Source organism: Cetorhinus maximus, chromosome 1, assembly GCF_964194155.1.
Source record: "Cetorhinus maximus chromosome 1, sCetMax3.hap1.1, whole genome shotgun sequence".
Classification (NCBI taxonomy): Eukaryota; Metazoa; Chordata; class Chondrichthyes; order Lamniformes; family Cetorhinidae; genus Cetorhinus; species Cetorhinus maximus.
In genome coordinates this window covers 208,750,801-208,772,073 of record NC_135879.1, presented here as the reverse complement: position 1 = coordinate 208,772,073, position 21,273 = coordinate 208,750,801, and the positions used below count along the sequence as shown (strand labels likewise).

The 21,273-nt window shown below is 42.9% G+C and overlaps 1 protein-coding gene across 1 annotated transcript in view; it reads left to right on the top strand.

Annotated features, from left to right (window-relative positions):
* Positions 1 to 21,273, top strand: part of dcc (DCC netrin 1 receptor) — a gene marked incomplete at its 5' end in the record, with an annotated part of 921,129 nt that overhangs the window by 732,388 nt on the left and 167,468 nt on the right. Inside the window, 3 exons of the mRNA XM_078539210.1 lie at positions 3,324 to 3,465; positions 12,419 to 12,529; positions 14,495 to 14,689. Of these exons, the coding sequence (XP_078395336.1) occupies positions 3,324 to 3,465; positions 12,419 to 12,529; positions 14,495 to 14,689 (448 nt within the window). The remainder of the gene's footprint in view (positions 1 to 3,323; positions 3,466 to 12,418; positions 12,530 to 14,494; positions 14,690 to 21,273) is intronic.

The following is a 21,273-nucleotide window of genomic DNA, read 5'->3' as shown; positions in this document are numbered from 1 at the left end:
GACAAAGCAGCCTGCTTGATTGGCACCACATCCACAAACATTCACTCCATTGACGCACAGTAGCAGCATGTGTACTATCTACAAGATGCACTGCAGGAATTCACCAAGGCTCCTTAGACAGCACCTCCCAAACCCACAACTACTACCATCTAGAAGGACAAGAGCAGCAGATAGATGGCAACACCATTACACAGAAGTTCCCCTCCAAGCCACTCACCATCCTGATTTGGAAATAAATTGCTGTTCGTTTGCTGTCGCTGGGTCTAAGTCCTGGAACTCCCTTCCTAACAGCACTGTGGGTGTACCTTCACCACATGGACTGCAATGGTTCAAGAAGGCAGCTCACCACCACCTTCTCTAGGGCAACTAGGGTTGGGCAATAAATAATGGCCCAGACAGCAAAGCCCACATCCCGTGAATGAATAAAAAAAACTTAAGGGCAGAATCTTCGGGTCGGCGAGCGGTGGCGGGCCCTTCTTGCCAATGTGTAAACTGACGCATGGTGACATCAGGCATGCATCCTGACATCACCGCGCATCATTCAGATATTCAGATCGGCGGGCACGCACCAGGGTTGCCTGCGCGCCTGCTGAACTGTCAAAGGCCTATTAAGGCCATTTAAATATCAATTGGAATACTTAAATGAGCTGCCCACCCAACTTTAAGATTGACGGGCAGGCGAACAGCCCAGGCGGCCTTCGCATTTATCATGAAACCTCAACCACGGGTGGGATGAGGTTTCATGAAGGGTTTTAATTTAATAAAGTTTTTCAATAAAATTCATTGACATGTCCCAGCTCATGGAACACTGTTGCATGAGGGGACATATCTTAAAATTTTTTTTTCTGTCTTTATTAAAATTTTTAAAGATCAAACTAATCTCCCTGAGGCAGCTCTGTGCCTCAGGGAGATTTCTGCGCTCTTTCGCAAAGGGAGCGCACAGCGCTTCCGGGTGCGTGTCACGCTGGACAGGCCTTAACTGGCCCGCTCAAGTAAAATCGGCTGCGCGCCCACCTGCGACCACTCCCGATGGGGAGAAAATTCCCCCCTAAGGGCCGTTTCCCATCCAGCCTCAATTTTCAGGCTGGCGGGAGGAGTTCAGGGCAGGGGAGGAAACACGAAAGGTAACCCTGTTCAGGCCTCGAGCTGGGCAGCGGGGTGGGGTGGGGTGGTAGGGCGGGGGAACGACTTCATCAGCAGCCTCCTTTGAACATTGGGTGCCTCCCCTCCCACCTACCCTAAAAAGGATTGGCCCCCTGCAGGTCCTCCCTCACCCCACCATTCAAAGATAGTGGCTGTTGTAGCAAACAGAAGTTCAATAGCGAGCATTATTTTGAAGTTGGACATAAGGCTGGAGAAATCAGCTATTGGTGCTACGATTATCGATTCCATAGGGCAGGCAACACCATGGATCACTGGCTGCCTTGCCTGTCCCTGGGGTAATGACAGAGTCTCTGTAGCGTCACTAGAAGCAGTGCTATATGAACAAAATTTATCTCCTAAATTATTTGGTGGGGGACCAACAGCATTTGTCTGCATCTGACTGCATGATGAGTGCCCTTCCTGATAATTGGAACATGTCACAGTGCTAACGTTCCTCAATATCATAAATTCAGAAATATATAAAAGGCAATGAAAAATGGACTATCATCCTCCCATTCTTCCATTATTTCCTCAGAACTAGTCAATGTATCATAGCCTTCACCTTTCGTTTGGGGATGCTAACAGCAGACTGGGCATTGATTATTATAGCTGCTCTTTGACACATTCATAAGGATTGGTGGTTTGTACCTTGCAGTTGGAAGGTAATACATTGGTTTTGTATTAGTGTATTGGATTTTGTATCATCTTATATATCATAAACTTTCATTGTTAAGTATTATGACATAAGAATTGGTATCTGAACATCTTTATTATGGCTGGTCTCCTGCAATAAAAATGATTCAATGAGGCTTACCACATTGCCGGGAAAGGGGAAGTGAAAATTCTTGATAAATTACCTAATTTGGAGACTCATTAGTGTGATTCGCTTGGAATGATTCAACTGTACCCTCAATTACAAATGACAAAAAATTTTACATTATGACAAGTAACAGATTCTAACTATATGGTCTAATATCCTGCAGTGGTGCTTTAAATTTTACTGTCAAATTTTCGATGCTTCACCTCTCCCCACCTCTTCCAATGGATTAGATTACATGACGGGTCACAGGTCAACCTTATATATGTTTGACTCATGACAGCTTTCAAAGGAACTTTGTCAATAAACTTGGGCGTGGTCTTCTGTACTTAAAAACTGGGCAGGAATTGTGAATAAGTCATGTGTGATTGAATCCACTCTTTGACGACTGATTAGAAATTTAAAGCCCTTCCACCAGTACTTAACAACATTGAATGAAACCAGACAGACCACCGGCATCGACCTAGGCACCAGAAACAACAACGGTGATCGCCAATCCTTCACTGTTGCTTGGTCAAAATCCTGGAACTCCCTTCCTAACAGCACTGTGGGTGTACCTACACCACATGGACTGCAGCAATTCAAGAAGGCAGCTCACCACCATCTTGTCAAGAGCAGCTAGGAATGGGCAATAAATGCTGGGCCAGCCAGCAAAGCCCACATCCCATGAATGAATGAAAAAAAAAGCCTTTAAGTTAGTGATATCACTACAGGTCGAATATCCTTTATTTGTACATCCGAAAACCAAACTTTTTTTGAATGGCTATGCAGTTAATTTGGATGTTAAGAAAGCAATATATATTTACAAGTGCAATAAGTGTTAACAGCTAAGAAGTAGGGTGTGTGAGAGTTGGCAAATGGAGAAACAACCTAGAGACGATAGCTAGCCTGGGCTTAGGCTATTGTAATGTAAGTAGTTCTAGGCCTACTGTACATAATGGTAAATCCAAAAACTGAAAATATCTGCATACTGAAACATAATTGGCCCCAAGGGTTTCAGATAAAGGATACTCAATCTGTAGAGCGATGAGTTGTTATGGCAATAATGATGGAAACTGTGATATATAAAGTCACTGTCATTACTGTCTACTTTGAATACACTTAACTTGTAGAGGAAAACCTTGGAAGGGGAGGGAGAATTGGTGAGCAGTCAGAGGATTTTTCACCATTATACCTTAATTAATGTCCCTGAAATGGTGTAATGAAAGTGGAAATTGTGCCTTTCTATGTTTTTGCAAACCTGAATGAGGATTAATTGATTATTATACTAACGGTATCAGTATTAAAGCGGGCTCTTATTCTATTACAATGAGGTTTGATTGAAAATTGCTGATTAAAGGTCAGAAATCTTTCTGTTTTCCAGAGTATAAAGGTCAGCTGGATGCCACCACCACCCAACATGCAGAATGGTTTTATTACCGGATACAAAATCAGGCACAGAAAGATTGGCCGTAGGGGTGACATGGAGACCCTGGAACCCAACAATCTTTGGTACCTTTTTACAGGTGAGATTCAGCCTGTTCAAAGCATTGGCCATTTTTATTAACACCGGGTGCATTCTGTTGTACGAGGTCTTTCTTCTACATAACCACTGCCAATACTGAATTGCATTGGTTCCCGCTTCCCCCAAGTGCCTGAAGTTTAAAATTTGATTTTAAATCATTCCAGTCCAGCCCCTAAATCACCCTGAACTTCGTGTACCACTTAATCTGACCTTTTGGATCCCCCATCTAACCCCTCACATCAATATTGGTAGCAGAGCCTTGGCTCCCTGACCCTGATGCCCTGTGGCTCTCTCTAAATCCTCTTCAAATCTTCCTGTTCCTCCTCTAAAAACCTCATCAGCCAATCATTTGGTTCACCCCGCTAATCTCCTTTTTTGGCCCAATATCCATTTTCCACACATCAGCCTGAGAAGTGCCTTTTAGTGTTTTATAATATGACAGGCACTAGATAAACACAAGTTTAAATACAAGTTTATTCCAGCTATTAGTTTTATCACGCAACCTCAGATCATACTTTGTCTTTCGGGGGTAGTAGAATAACTGAATTAGGCAAAGTTACAAAACAATAATTAGACAAATGAAGCAGAAACAGAAGATATATTCTTAAACAACCGTTGATCTTGAGTATTCAAAAACCAATAATGGCCCCTTGAGTAAGAGCAATGGCAATACGAAATAATCAAGGGGCAAATGAGAGGGAGGAAATAAATCCAATAACTATTGTATAGTACTAGGGAAACTAATGGGGCTAAAGGCCAATAAGACCCCTGGACCTGATGGGTTGCATCCTAGGATATTAAAGGAAATAGCCACAGAGATAGTGGATGCACTGGTAGCAATCTTCCAAGAATCCTTAGATTCTGGAAAAGTCCCGGAGGATTGAAAAGCTACCCAATGTAACACGCTTATTCAAAAAGAGAGGGAGACAAAAGAAAAGGTAACTGTAGGCCAGTTAGCTTAACATCTATCATTGGGAAAATGTTAGAGTCTATTCTAAAGGGTGTAATAGTAGAGCACTTAGAATTACATAATCTAATCAAGCAGAGTTAGCATGGCTTCATGAAGGGAAATTATGCCTGACAAATTTATTAGAATTCTTTGAGGCGGTGACTAACAAGATAGATAAAGGGGAACCAGTAGATGTAATATATTTGGATTTCCAAAAGGCACTGATAAGGTACCGCATGTAAGGCTACTTGATAAGATATGAGCCCATGGTGTTGGGGGTAGTATATTAGTATGGATAGAGGATTGGCTAACTAATAGAAGTCAAAGAGTTGGGTTAAGTAGTGCTTTTTCAGGATGGCAACCTGTAACTAGTGGAGAGCCACAGGGATCAGTGCTGGGGCCTCAATTATTTGCAATATATATGAATGACTTAGGTCAGGGAAGTGAATGTACTATCACCAAATTTGCAGATGACACAAAAACAGGTGGGAATTCAAGTGGTGAGGATGACACAAGGAGTCTACAGAAGGACATAGACAGGTTAAGTGAGTGTGCAAAAAAGTGGCAGATGGAATATAATGTGGGAAAATGTGAGGTTATGAACTTTGGCAGGAAGAATAGAGGAGCTAAATATTATTTAAATGGAGAAAGACTGCAGAAGGCTACAGCAAAGGGGGATTTGGGAGTTCTCATGCATGAATCCCAAAAAGCTAACATACAAGTTCAACAGATAATAGGGAAGGCAAATGGAATGTTGGTCTATATTTCAAAGGGAATGGAGTATGAAATAGGGAAGTCTTGCTAAAACTATACAAGGCACTCGTTAGACCACACCTAGAATACTGTGAACAATTTTGGTCCCCTTATCTAAGAGAAAGTTCACTAAGTTGATTCCGGGTATGGAGGGATTTTCTTATGAGGAAAGTTTGAGCAGGTTGGGCCTGTACTCATTGGAGTTTAGAAGAATGAGAGGTGACCTTATTGAAACATAAGATTCTTAGGGGGTTTGACAGGGTAGATGCTGAGAGGTTGTTTCCCCTTCTGGGAGAGTCTAGGACCAGAGGGCATAATCTCAGAGTAAGGGGTCGCCCATTTAAAACAGAGATGAGGAGGAATTTCTTCTCTCAGAGGGTAGTTAATCTGTGGAATTCTTTACCGCAGAGGGCTGTAGAAGCTGGGTCTTTAAGTATATTCAAGGCTGAGATGGACAGATTTTTAATCAGCAAGGGAATCAAGGGTTACGGGGAAAAGGCAGGAAAGTGGAGTTGAGGATTATCAGATCAGCCATGATCTCATTGAATGGTGGGGCAGACTTGATGGGCCAAATGGCCTACTTCTGCTCCTACATCTTATGGTCTAAAATAATGTAATTAGTCCATGACTGCTGCACTAAACTATGTTGTAAGAAAAATTCTTTGTTGTGGTCCCTTTCTCTTAACATTTACAGAATCCATCTGACCATACAATCTCACTTTAAAGCCTCCAGACAGACTAACCATTTCAACAAGACAGACTGATAAATACCATCAAAAACATGACCAAGCATATTTAAATAACTTATTATTTAATTTTCAGAACAGCTGACACACAAACACACATTTGAACAATTTCACAAGACATTCGAATTTAATACCCTTCCCTCAGCACTATTCACAGACAAACTGACTGAGGAGAGTTTTAACTGGAAAAGAATAGATAGATTGGGGTCAAGTGCATACTTAAAATCAGAGAAAAGAAAATGAAACATGATTGCAAGCCGGCTCTGATGTGCTGACTTCTGGGTTTAACTAAGGTGCATTTGGCTGTGTAAGAGTAATCTGCTCGCTGGAGTCAGTGTGATCGCTAGAAAAGGTGGATGGGCTTTGACAACAGTTCGAATTTCTTTTCAAAGTTCTATGGAGACAGTGATATATTGGGGGGGTTTTGTGGGATTTTGACTCCACAGGCTGCAACGAGTACATGTGCTTTGGCCAGAGTTTAAACAGACAAGATTTCACAGTGAATTTTGCTGTATTTATCGAAAAGTTAAAATGGCTATGTCTATTGCTGAAGCATCCCTGAAAGAGACGACTTGTTTCTGAGTGCCTTTCAAAAGTTAACAAAGGGTAATTTGAAGGTAGTGGCAGAAAAGTTTGAAATTAGTTTTAAAACTAGGCGCTAAGAAGTCAGAAATAGTTGAGGTATTCGATTATCACTTGAGCCTTGAGGAAGAGAAAAGTAATCCAGATAAAACACACCTTGAGTTGGCCCGGATTCTGAAGCAACTTGAATTAGAAAATGAAATGTAATCACTTGGGGGAGAATTTTCCCTTTGCCGGGCAGGCGCGCACCTGACCCGACCCAGCATAAAATGATGCGCGGTGACGTCGGGCAAGCGTCCTGACTCATCGTGCACTCGCGCGATATTTCGGTTGGCGGGCGCACGCTGGAGTCAGCAGCGCACCCGCCGATAATTAAAAGGCCTGTTAAGGCCATTAAAAGGGTAATTGAATGAAATTTTTCACTGCCCGTCCAACTTTGTGGTTGACGGGCAGGCGAGAAGGCCAAGCGGACTTTGCATTTTTTTTAGAAAACCTCATCCAAGGGCGGGATGAGGTTTCCAACAGCAAATAAAAATAAAATAAACATTTTAAAATTTAATTGGTAACATGTCTATGAGGGGACATGTTTTATAACATTTTAGAAATCTTTATTTTTAACGTTTTAAACTGTTCATCTCCCTGACGCAGCTCTGTACCTCAGGGGGGTTTTCGAGCACGCAGTCGCGCGTATGCGTGAAGTACACGCTCGCCCTTCTCCCCCCCCCCACCCAACCCCTGTACAGGTAGCGCTAGCGTGAAATCGCCGTCCAGACCCAATCGCAGGTGGCGGTCAGCTTCCCAAGCCCGCCCGACGAGGGAAAAATCCTCCCCTTGAATTGGAAAGAGAGCAAAAAGAGAAATAGAAAAGGAAATGTGAAAACTTGAATTAGAATTTCAAAGAGAGAGGGAAGTCAGGAAATTTGAACTGGATAGAGAAAGACTTCAATTACACAATTAAACAGTAGCAGGCAGATTTGATGATTGCTCAGATTTATCTTCTGGTTTTGACTTGACAAGGTGTGTTCATCTAATGCCTAAATTCAGTTAAAATATATGTTGTCTCATTGGAAACAAACGCTGCAAAGTTTACATTGGTCGATAGAAGTTCGTACAATTTTATTAAAGAGGATTTTGGTAGGAAATTCATTGCAGGTTTGTTCAACTCTTCCGGGTGAACAGTCTGTAGATTATTATATGGTTAAGACTTCAGTGCTTAATGTGTATGAGTTTATCCCAAAAGATTATACACAAGGTTTAGAAATCTGAGGAAGGGACAGAATCAGATTTTATGGAACTTGCTAGAGAAGAAGAAATGGTATTTGATTGATGATACAGGGTGATGAAACTTGATCAACATTTTGGAAAAACTTAGAGAGATGTTGTTAATGGAAGAATTTAAAAACAGGAACCAGGGCCTGAATTTTTCGGATGGCGGGGTCTCTCTTCCCGCCATCCAAACTCCCCGCTGACTCAAGTGCCCCACAGCCATTTCACGCTTGAATGAATGGCAAGTGGCTGCAGGCAGGACTTCTGCCCCTCACTCGAGAGCAAGTCCAGCCTTAGAGAGCTGCTGGCCAACCTGGTTGGCCAGCAGCTCTCCACTCCCTGCAGTGACAAGACCTGCCGTGGACTGAAGGGGAAGTGCATCAACATACCTAAGCCTAAGGCCTGGGACTAGGTAAGTTTAAGGAGTCCCAGGGAAGGGTAAGGAAGGCCTGGGGGTGTGCAAAGTGGGCAATCGAGGTGTCAGGAGAAAGGCCGGATGGGGGGTTAGGGAAGTCCAGCGGCCACTGGGCCTTAAGGGAGAGGGGGCAGGGGGTGGTGCGCCGCAGTCAGAAGGGGGCTTCTGAATGAGGCTCCCTCCACCTTTCCGCCCAAAATTTAGGCCTATTCTTTTTTGGGCATCCCCCATGCCAGGTAAATCCTCCTGCTAGCCTAAACATTGAGGCTGGATGGGAAACGGCCCTTACTGGCCCAAAATTGGCCACTTAAGGGCCTCAGTTGGGGCAAGGATGAGCTTCCTGTCTGAGGCCTTGCCCGCCCCAGCATAAAATCACTGCATGGTCGAGGCAGGCAGGAACCCGGAGGGAATCCCGTTCCTCCAATTTCACCCTCCCCCCGCCTCAAAACCTGCCAGTGGGGGAAGCATGGAATTCCGCCAAGTTTCTAAAATAAGAGAGGTGGCTGCTATGGCTGATAGTTACGAATTATCCCACAAACATGTAGGTAGCAGCAAACCTTTGTTTGCAGAGCCACACAGGAACTGGAGAGGTAAGTGACAGTGAACAGAACACTAAATTGCAATGAGGGGATAGGAGAATTGAAAAGACGGATGCTTCTTAGAGTAATGAAAGAGACAGTTCAGGGAGATAAATATGATTAAGGAAGACCAACATGTTACTTTTGCCATAGGACAGGGTATTTGATTGAAACTGTTGCTGCCCAATGTGTGATAGCAAAGTTGTTTCTAATACCTTTACACATGCACAGATACAATTCCAGGATTCAATGTGCTAAACATTGCTTAGAAAGTGAGCAGCTGTGACTGGCTTGTGGCAGCTCTTTACAACACTAGAAAAGCCTTTCCTTTTATGTACCTGCAGTGATGTAATATTCTAAACGTTAGCTGTCCAACGGTGATATGTGGTATTTAACTGCATTATTAGCCATGAATTCTAATGATTAATGTTCATGTTATCAAGCTGGGAATTATAATCACTAATTCATTTGAAGACAGTGAAACAGAAATGTGGAACATGGCCTTTGTCTGTGATGCTCCATATTCTGTGAATCATTGTCACACATGTCACATCCATATTAAAGGGCAACGTCAAATGAGTATAAAATATGAGTGGAAAATGAGTCATATCTTCAAAATTTACTACACAAAAAGTGACACTCATAGACTGATTATATAACATATGCACATCTTAGAATGTTAGGAGCTTTGTGTTATTCATACTGGAGATGTACACTCTTTGCATAGGGATGTGCAACATTTGTATTTAGGGTTGTGCACTGGACAAGTATGTTACTTGTACAGACTAGGGTACATACCATCTGCACTCCATGTGGATAACATTTCTACAGGAGAGATACACAATGCAATTGCCAGTACTTACAGGAATCTTATTTCCTTTTAAGTGTTAATTATATCATCCAACAAACTCTATGTTACTCTTCTTCCCTTAATCCTCTAGGTGTTGAAATCAAATTGTCTTCTATAGGATCTCAAAATTGGCAAAACTTACTCCTTCAGTTCTTTCTTCTTCCTACAATCTACATGCTTTTAAAACACAAACATGATGACACCTGATTATTAATTTTTGATTTGACTAATTTTCTCTCTTACTCTTTTCAACCTCGGTGTTGTCCTCCATTTTATGCCTTGGATCCTCAGTAAATATTTATATTTTGGACAGCTGCATATCATCCCGAGGCAAAAGAAAATAAACATCGGTTACCTCCTTCATTAATGTAGTTTTTCCTCATCTCAAATATGTCTCTTTTGCTGCAGTGGATATGCAGCTTGTTCATTGTATCAAAAAATTTGTGTATAACATATGGGCCATAGCATGTTTAACATCCATTTGAACCACCAGAATAGAGAGACAGGAGCTCGGTTTTACATTATACTCAAAAAGCATGTTACCGCATTTTTGCTTCATGGCAAAATCCATGGAGGGAGCTAAATTTACATAGACGCACCCTCGAAACCTACACCAGTGATGGCCAATGCTAATTTCACCTTCAGGGAGAGAAACTACTTCCAATGGACATTTTGGGGTAATTTCCCCCTCCAGGAAGGCCAGCCTTTCTGCCCAGTCTGTGGGTAGTTGCATCCGGACTCCCTGCCCCCTGAAACAAAGGAAACAAACTGCTTTTGTGAAGATGCTGCAATTACAAGAGAAAGAAATGTTTACTTCTTTAGGCTTCAACCCAACCCCTTTACCCACGCCTTCATCCCCATCCACCCTTGCCTTATCTGATTGGCCAGCAGCTCTAGCTGTCCCGGCAGTGCCTGAAATCAGTAGGGGGGCGTTGCAGGGACTGCAAGGAGGTGCAGGAAAAAGAGCGATGGCAACCAAAGACATGTAAGTTCCGATGTTTTAGGGTGGAGAGGGATTGGAGAGTCTTTTGGGGGGGTGGGTGGTGAGAGAGGTGGGGGGGGGCTAGGTTTTGAAGGCCAGATAGTGAGGGATGAAGCAGGGTGGATGACACCTTGGGGAGGGTCCTGATATGCGCAGAACACCCCCAATTGATGAGACTTCATTCTTCTCGCTTTTCAAAGAAGCCCTTTCAAAAATGGTCTTCGCAGTCTGACCCACCTGTCACTGCCCAGCATTTTATGGCAGTGGAGATGAATTGAGGCCCTTAATTGCCACTTATATGGGAGGTTATGGGCCTTAATAGGCCTAAGGGTTGACGGCCTAGTGGGCAATTTATCCACCCCCCATATTATGGGGAATAGGTCAGGTTTTGGCGAGAAGCAGGTGGGCAGGGCACCCGACATATTTTATATGCCCCCCCGCCAAAAAAAGGCCTGACAGGAGGCTGTAAAATCCAGTCCCCCCCCACCCCCTGCCATTTGCAATAGAAAACAGGGCTTCTATCTTCACTATCAGCAGTTACCGAGTGGTCCAGGGGCAGCTCCAAGGAAATTCCTAACCATTATCCTGAGCACATTACTGAAAGTTTCCCTTTATATTTGGAGAAATAAGAATACTCTCAAGGCCATAGGGAGTTGGTACTTAGCAGAAAGGTAACCTAAAATATAGAACCCAATAAATCTATTCTAAGAAGGGCAGAAATTACCCAACAGTATAAGGATTATTTCTGACAGTGAAGCACTGCTTTCATAATACACTGAAATGTCAGCCTAGATTGTGCAGTCAAGTCCTTGAGTAAGGCAAATGCTATCAACTGAGCCAAGCAAGCACTATAAGATAAAAACCATATGGCACCACGGCTAGTGCACTCACCAAACATGACTACAGTATGCATAGTTGGGGATATACTGTAGTAGCCCTACCTCCTAATCATGATAAGGGGCTGATCGTTTAGGACTGAGATGAGAAAAATTTCTTCACTCCAAGGATTGTGAATCTTTGGAATTCTCTACCCTGGAGAGTTGTGGATGGTCCATCATTTAAGGCTGGGATAGATGGATTTTTGATCTCTCGGAATTTAGAGATCTGGGGAGTGGGCAGTAAAATGGAGTTGAAGCCCAAGATCAGCCATAATCGTATTGAATGGCGGAGCAGGCTCAGGGGGGCAGGGGGTGGGGCGGGAGGGTGGTGCAGGTGGGGGCGCGTGTGGTCTACTCCTGTTCCTACTTCTTGTATTCTTGTCTTCTAGTACACTCATGTCTTGCAAGGTTCCTTGCTGGCAATGGATCCGTGTAATTTCTATTCTTGCATGTGCTGTATGTACATCCTAATAAATATATCAGGGCTCTGAGTACCAGGCTTTTCTCAGTGAAGAGTTGTAACTGGTTTAATGCAGCATCTCACAATAGTGAAAATGGAAACCTCTTCCAGTGATGTATAATCAACTCCAATAATGACAGATTTCCACAGGCTAGATCTCAACTTTGTGTGATAGTGTAAAATAGCTGATAGTGAATTGGCTGTCTTTTTGCATCTATTGCTAATTTTATTTCCATCCACTTCAGTAAAACAAATCAGCAGAGATGTAAATTGCGCTGCTGACTCACTATCACCCATTTTACACTATCACACAAAGTCAATATCTATTCATACATGTGCACTGGATGTTAGGTCTCAGTTCTTATTCAAAGGAGAACAAATGACTACAAGGTTTGTTTGCCTGTATAGTGCTTCTTTTCTGACACATGAATCATGTAAAAAAGGCAAACTTCTAATGACAGTTTGCGCTAACCATTGTCATGATTTGATTGACAGGTCTGGACAAAGGAGGGCATTACAGTTTTCAAGTTGCTGCCATGACTGTGAATGGAACAGGCCCAGCATCTGACTGGTTCACAGTGGAAACACCAGAGAATGATTTAGATGGTAATAATCCTCTCAGAAAACTTTAGTACACCACTTACAGCATAGAACCGTGGTAATTGAAATGATGGTCAACAAATCATCAGCAATTTGGTAGTCAGTGGTGAACGATCATGATTTTGTATGAAGATCAACCTAGCGGGATTTGAATAGTGAATACCTCATGCAAAGGATGTAAGCTGAGTGGTGGATGCATTAACTTGTGGAGCACTAGACGGAAGCCATAAGTGATTAATAAATTTATCAGGGGCCAGTTTTGTTGTATATAACATATGCTGTCATTGCATTGCAGCTGAGCATATCTGCCAATTGTTTTGTTTCTATTCAGCATTTTCTTTTGTCAGGCCCTGTGAAGGTTATGGAACAACACAAATATTTAATCATGAGCTTTTGCTATTAGGGCCACACAATAAGAGAAAGAAATTTTGCAGCACAACATTAGATCTATATCCGTGTGTTCTTTCTTAATGTATCGCTAGCAGTACATTTTTATATTTGTGCTTCATCATTATAGCTTCACTGCAATAGCGTTAAATAAATAGAGGAATTCCTGATTTGATAGGAAAAATAATGTGAGTACAGATCCTGTGTGTGTGTGTGAGTGTGTGTGCATGCGTGTGTGTGTGTGTGTGTGTGTGTGTGTGAGAAAACCAACACAATGGTAAAACCCAGATTTTCTGGTCAGCAAGAAGGCATGGTGATGGAAAACCAAGGCGTTGGTGGGATCAAGTGTGATCTCCTGCTCTGCCGAGATCCTAAGCATTGAACATCTACAATAGATGTTCAATCTACAATACAACTGTAGAAGTCAAGTGCCTACCAATAAAAAAAGGATGGGGGGCAATCAGAAGAGGGCCTCTTCCTGATACCCGCTAATGGCAGCAACTAGAGTGTAATAAAAAAAGTGCTAACTGCAGGCTGCTTCCAAATTTCTTGGTTACAAGAGGCATGTTACTTAGTGACAGTATCTTAGGGCAGAAAACGTACTCTGAAGGAAACATTGGTCATTGGAAATTATGTGAAATGTAACAAAAAGGATAATTCCTTCCTGGTGTGCACAGACGGAACCAACTTAGAAATTTCCACAGCATGGAAACATTTGCAGAAATGGGTCTTGTCAGCTGAAATATTTGAGATGATTGGCAAAAGCCATGTCTATAGAGATATCTATCTATTATAATCAAACATAAAAGGGAAGCTAGTTAAAACTCTAAAGGAACAAAATGAATAAAAAGCTGCATACCCCCAGTGGCAAGCAGCCGTGGCTTCAGTAAAACATGATTGCAATTCAGATTTAGTCAATCGATGGTGAATCTATCTGAAGCCATAGCTCATCTCAGCCAATTCCTCAGAGCCTTCCAGCTTTATAATATGTTTAACTAGGACTGTGTAAACAGTCTTACTGTGTAGTTAGCAAAGTCTTCACTGCAGTATCATTTAAAGACACAGGGTCGTGGGAAGTGCACCTGTGATTTTCCAGTATGAGCTGCCTACAGGACCATGCCAGGAGTCCTCATTTGGAAAATCAACTTAAAGATATTAAACTGAGATCCTATCTTCCTATGCCTTTTAAGATCTAGTGGGAGCATTTAAAAGAAGAACAGGAATTCTTCCTGGTCACCTGACCAATATTCCTACCTCAACCAACAACATCACAAAATGACTAAATGGTTCATCTCATTACTGTTTGGAGGATTTTTACTGACATAGGGAGACTGTATTTGTGTACACATTAATAGTCGATCTAGCTCAAAAGTAATCCATTGTATGAAACACTTTGAAGCATTTCAATGGTATCAGGCACAAAATGTAGATATTATTATGAAATACCTTTGTGCTCAAGACACCTGCATGAGAAGTAAAATGAAAAGAATTTACTTTTTTTAAATGTGTATTTCTTTTTAGTCATTTTATAAAATGAATTTAAAAATTATATATATTAATAGAAGAATTTCTTCTTCAACACAGAATCCCAGGTTCCTGACCAGCCAAGTTCTCTTCATGTCAGGCCTCTGACCACAAGCATTGTGATGAGTTGGACTCCACCTTTAAACCCAAACATAGCGGTCAGGGGTTACATCATTGGTTACGGAGTGGGCAGTCCCTATGCTGAAACTGTGCAAGTCGACAGCAAGCAACGCTATTTTTCCATTGAAAATCTAGGTAAATATCATCTGAATCTAGTCTTTCAGAGAAGAAATGGAAATATTAGCTTGACATCTGGCACTCATATCTTTAACAGTGAATCCGTGGTCTGAAAATATTTTTGCAGCCATGAAAGTAAAAGCTAGAATGCTACAAACAAATCTCATCTAATCTACAGTGATACAAACTCAAACTATGTGGCATTGTGTCACTGCAGATTGAGTCAGTTAATTATCTATCACATGACATTTACTGTCGGGAAATAATAAGAAATCCCACCACATCTGAACTCACCCCACTTAAAACAAATTAATTGGTTGTTGAGCTCAGTTTCTATTTGTGAGATTTTGCTGTGTGCTAATTAGCTGAGGATTTTGCATAAGAACAGTGATTACACTTCAAAAATGCTTCTTTAGATATCCTAGGGATTTGGTAAGAGTGGTAATGCTTTGATGGGGGACAGGTGGTAAATAATGATTGATTGCATTAAATTGCAAAGAGTTTAAGGAGGAGAAGGAGGGATAATAATGATCTGGTTAAAATAACAAAGTGATATTATTGATGACATTGACAAGGTGAGGCATAGTGCTGTAGGTAGGACACAAGCCTGAAGGGACTTCAGCTTGGAACTGGAGATTAACAGATAGTTTTGAAGGAAAGGAAGGTCAAAAACTGGGAAGGACAGATAGCACTGGTATAGAGAATAGCAAGTTAATAGGTAAAGTCGAGGCAAGGTAGAAAGTAACAAAATCTAAATCAGGGTTACTATGTATGTATGTGAATGCACTGAGTATAATAAATAAGATTGGAGAGTTACAGGTGCAGATTACCATGTGGAAATATGATGTTGTGGTGATAACAGAGATCTGGCTCAAGGAAGGGCAGAACTGGGTGTTAAATATTCCCCAGTACAAGGTGTTCAGAAGTGGTAAGAAAGGAAGGAAAGGAAGGTGGGTGGCGATATTGGTTAAGGAGAGCGTTGCAGTGCTGGAGGAAGAGGCTATCCCAGAGGGTTCAAGGATAAAATCAATTTGGCCAGAGCTAAAGAACAAAAAGGATGCAATTACATTGCTCAGTGTAGTCTATAGAGCACCAACTAGTGAGAAGGACATAGAAGAACAAATCTGTAGGGAAATTACAGAGAGATACAGGCATTATAGAATAGTTATAATGGGTAACTTTAATTACCCGAATGTAGACTGGGACAGTGGTAGTGTAAAGGGCGGAGAGGGGCAAAAGCTCCTAGATTATGTTCAGGAGAATTTTCTATAGCAGTATGTGTCCAATCCAACAAGAAAAGATGCACTGTTAGACCTGGTTCTTGCAAATAAGGTGGGCCAATTAGATCAAGTGTCAGTGGGGGAACATTTAAGAGACAGTGATCATTGTATTGTACGTTTTAGAATGATGATAGAAAAGGACGTTAGTCAATCCAGAATAAAAATGATTAACTGGACAAAAGCCGACTTCAATAGAGCTAGGCCAGGTAGAATGGAACAAAAGATTGGCAGGAAAAACTGCAGCTAAACAATGGGCTACCTTCAAAAAAGAAATGGTTTGGGCACAGTTAAGGTATATCCCATTGAAAGGGAAAGGTAGGGCAAACAAATCCAGTGCTCCCTGGCTGAAAAAGGAGAGAGAAATTAAGATAAAGAAGAAAAAGTGCACTTATGACAGGTGTCAGGTAGAAAATACATTTGAGAACAAAGAGGAATACAGAATGTTCAGAGGGGAGGTGAAAAAGCACATTAGAGAAACAAAGAGGGATTATGAGAAAAGACTGGCAGCCAACATAAAAGGGAATCCCGAAGTCTTCTATAGACATATAAATAGTAAAACAGTGGTAAAAGGAGGAGTGGGGCCGTTTAGGGACCTACAAGGGAATTTACACATGGATGAAGTGGCCGTGGCTGAGGTATTAAATGAATACTTTGCATCTATCTTTACGGGGGAGGTGGATGCTACCCAGGCCATGGTGACAGATGAGGAAACTCTGTCACTAGAAGGGTTCAAAATTGACAAGGAGGAAATGTTGAATTGACTGTTGGTACTTAAAGTTGACAAGGCACCGGGACCGGATGAAATGCACCCAAGGATATTGAAGGAAGTGAGAGTAAAATTTTCAGGGGCATTGGCCATAATCTTTCAGTCTTCCCTATACCCTGGGGTGGTGCCAGAGGACTGGAGAATTGCAAACATTACGCCCTTCTTCAAAAAAGGTTGTAAGGATAAGCCCAGCAATTACAGACCAATCAGTTTAACTTCAGTGGTGGGCAAGATTCTCGGAACAATTATTCTGGAGAGTATTAGTAGTCACATGGAAAAATATGGGTTGTTAAGGAAGAGCCAGCATGGATTTCTAAAGGGGAATTTGTGTTTAACTAACTTGCTGGAGTTCTTTGAAGAGGTCACAGAAAAGGCCGATGAGGGTAATGCTGTTGATGTGGTGTACATGGACTTTCAAAAGGCATTTGACACAGTGCCACACAATCGACTTGTGAGAAAAATTATTGCTCATGGAATAAAAGGGACAGTAACAACGTGGATACAAAATTGGCTGAAAAAGAGGAAGCAGAGAGAAATGGTCAATGGATATTTTTCAGGCTGGAGGAAGGAAGTGGAGTTCCCCAGGGATCGGCTTTGGGACCCTTGCTTTTCCTGATTTATATTAATGATCTAGATCTTAGTGTGCAGGGGCCAATTTCAAAGTTTGCGGATGATATGAAGCATGGGAGTGTTGTGAACTGAGAGGAGGATGGTGTGGAACTTCAAGAGGACATAGACAAGTTGGTGGAGTGGGCAGATAGGTGGCAGATGAAGTTCAATGTGGAGAAGTGTGAAGTGATGCATTTTGGTAGGAAGAACATGGACAGATAATATAAAATAAGGGGTGAAATTTTGAAGTGGGTGCAGGAGCAGAAAGACTTGGATGTATATGTGCATAGATCATTGAAAGTGGTAGGACAGGCAGAGAGAGCAGTTAATAGGGCATATAGTATCCTGGGCTTTATTGACAGGGGCATAGAGTACAAGAGCAGGGAGGTAATGCTGAATTTATATCAGACACTCATTAGACCTCAGTTGGAATATTGTGTACAGTTCTGGGCATCACATTATAGGAAGGATGTGAACACACTGGAGAGGGTGCAGAAGAGGTTTACAAGAATGGTTCCAGGGATGAGAAACTTCAGCTATGAGGATAGATTGGAGAGGTTGGGGCTGTTCTCCTTAGAGAGGAGAAGGCTAAGAGGAGATTTGATAAAAATGTTCAAAATCATGAAGGGGCTGGACAGAGTAGATAAGGAGAAGCTGTTCCCACTTGTAAAAGGATCAAGAGCGAGAGGGCACAGACTTAAAGTGATTTGCAAAAGAAGCAAATGTGACATGAGAAAAAACTTTTTCACACAACGAGTGGTTTGGTTCTGGAATGCACTGCCTGGAAGTGTGGTGGAGGCAGGTTCAATAGAGGCATTCAAGAGGGCATTAGTTGATTATTTGAAAAGAAACAATGTGTATGGGGTACGGGGAAAAGGCAGAGCAATGGCACTAGGTCATAATGCTCATTTGGAGAGCTGGTGCAGACATGATGGGCCGAATGGCCTCCTGTGTCATTAAAATTCTGTGATTCTGTGAAATATGGAGAGTAGTTAGAGAAGTTAGGTAGGGTCAAGAATGGCCTTTTTGAGGATGGTGTAATGATAGCAGTTTTTGGAGGAGAGGGGTAAACAACGCAAAAGGAGTTCCTGGTGATATTAGCTCTAGGACAAGGAAAGGAAGTTGAGTGGTTGTTTGGTAGATGGTAGAGGGATGAAGAGCACAGGAGATAGAATGGGGGTCAGCAATCTTTAAGAAATGGCATGCCAAGTCTTCGTTTATTCACTCTAATTTAAGGTTTCATATGCCAGTAACACATTTCAACGTCTGTAAGGTCTCTACATATAATTACCATAGGAAGGAAATGGTGCAGAAGTGGGTAATCTTTCTGCAGCTGAGATTGAAGTGCATTGTTGGGAAATGGTGCCAGATTGATAATGGTGCCAGAACTGGAAAACAAGTCTCAATTCCCAGCATGTTAATATTAGCATAAATATGACCTCAAAATAAAATTAAAGAAAACCTCCCTCCAATCCCCCAAACTCCCCTCTAATCTTCCCCCAATATCCCTTCCCACCTCCGCCACACTCCCAGCACCAAAACCCCCCTCCCCTCCCCACCTCACCCCCCATTCCCCAACCCCCAAACCCCCTACCCCTTCCCTATTTCACCCCCATCCCCCAGAGCCCCTCACTTCCTCCCCATCTCTCTCCCAAAACCCCCACCCCCCTCCAGCCCTCCCTCCTGCACATGCAGCATCCAATTGGTTCTAACATTTTTGAACAGGGGGCTGTCTCCTGACAGCTGCCGCACTGCTGCTGACCTTCGGGCAGCCTTGGCTTTCTCGGCGAGCTTTTAAAAAAAAAAAGCACTCCGAGCCATGCTGCTGCCCGAGGGTCAGAAGCAGCAGCGCAGCAACTCAGCGAAAGAGACACTGGACTGAATTGCCTGTTCCCGTTTGCAGCATCATAGCAGGTAGGAGCGGAAAATATCAGGAGATCGCAAAAATCCGTTTCACGTCGTCGTAAAACTAATTTGCGATCGTCCGCTCCGCCCGTCAATGGCGTGCCGCAATTCCCGCCACCGCACGTCAGGAACCTAATTTCACTACTTTAGTATCTCATTATAAGCCCTGCTCGCCGGAATCACCCCCCACCGCCCCCCACACCGCATCATCCATGCATGTGTTTCACAACTGTACATAAGCGACATGCACCTGGTGAGCTGCACTTCACTCAGGACTTCGAAGTTTGTTTGCCTACCTTGCTTCGGGCAGCACTCGCAATCATCAGCGCCAGGCTTTGCGGGCAGCATCACATCACTTTTAGCGGGGCTCACGGGCAGGTCTTTACCTTCCAGAACAGCCACAAGGCGGAGGTGGCTTTTCAGTGGCTGCAGGGCTAGAGGGAAGAGGGAGAAGTGGCCTCAGGCAAGGGAAGAGGGTGCAGGGCGAAGGCTGTACTGGGGAAGAGGGGTATCCCAGGGTGTGTATGGGAGCCCATGTTGATCTATGCATGTGGCCTCAAGATGGTGAGGGCTGAGGAGGCATTCTCCAGAGGAGATGAGGCCAGATGGAGATGTGTGTGAGAGAGTATTGATGTACCTTGAGCTGGCACTGAGTGAGATGCCAGTGAATGTGTGATGGACTTGTGAGTGTGTGAGTTTAGAGTGATGAGATGGTTGCCTTACCCTAGCAGCACGGATAAGATCATTCATTGTCTTTCTGCACTGGATGGCCAACCTCTTCTGTGCAGTATTGGCACTGACCACCACAGCCACCGTCTCCCAAGCCGGAGCGGTGAGATTGCTGGACCTCCTGTGGCTAGAGCGGGGGTGGAGTACATCAGGGTGCGCCTCCAAAAGGCTTTCCACTAAACTCTTCCTGGCTTTCAGGGCCATGTCTTCACTGAAGCAGTCCTGGGTTGCAAGCATTGAGAACTGTGTGCACGGCTGCTGTTTAGATATGGCACTCGGAGTGAGGAAACGATGAGGTAACAGCATGGCGGGTGATTCAGAGGCTGCCTTCCAGTGAGAGGACATGTTTCCTGTGGCTGCATAATTAATGAGGAGGGAAGCGGACGATATGGCACACAAACCCTCCATTGTTTTTCACACCCGCTGCCGCACTTAGTGCAATTCTAGAATGATTGCGCCCACTGATACTGACAGATCAGCTTTAAAAGGATCAGAAATCTCTGGTTTCGATTTTGTTAAGCTAGTCTGTCAGGTCTGTGGCCCTGGCTGCTCAGGCTGGATGATCATCCTGCCCGCCACTGAAAATCATCTCGTGTGCCATATTTGGCATGTGAACCGACCCCTGAGATAGAAGATAGCTGGAGAGATTTAGGATGAAGCTTTAAGTGATATGGAGTTGGATCTGGAGTAACAGAGTGGTCGGGAGGACCAAGGATAAGAGGAGATGAGCAGGTGGCTCCAGCAACTACATAGTCTCAATTTCAGAGCCTGATAAGTCCCTAAGCTCCTTGTACTTGACAATAGAGGTGAGGAAACTAATGTTATCCTCCAACTACAAGAAAGAAAGCAGCTAGATCAGAGTCGAAGTAAATAAACGGAAAAAAATAATATTCCAAAGTTTCTACCCAAATCCCTCTACAGAATGGCTGTTTGTTAGTCCTTGAGCCATGGAAATTAAATAACTCAAGTATTGACTTCACTACTGAGGGGAATATGATAGAAGGCAATACACCAACATTTTCTTTACCCTAAAGACAACACAGCACCGTGTTTGTTCATTAACTCAAGAGTATGTGAGTTTCTCACATGCTGCCGTTATGAAATTGGACTTTGGTAGCCCAGACAAACTCTTCTCACCTAAAATGCTGTATTTTTATATATTTTTAAAAATCACCTTTTAGTAATATGCAATCTGTGTGACATAGAAAACAAAGGTTCATTCTGGTACTACCTGGTTTAACAAATAAATCTGCTACCCTTTGCAACATTCAGCCTTAGTAATTGGATGGAAGTGGAAAAGCTACATTTAGTTT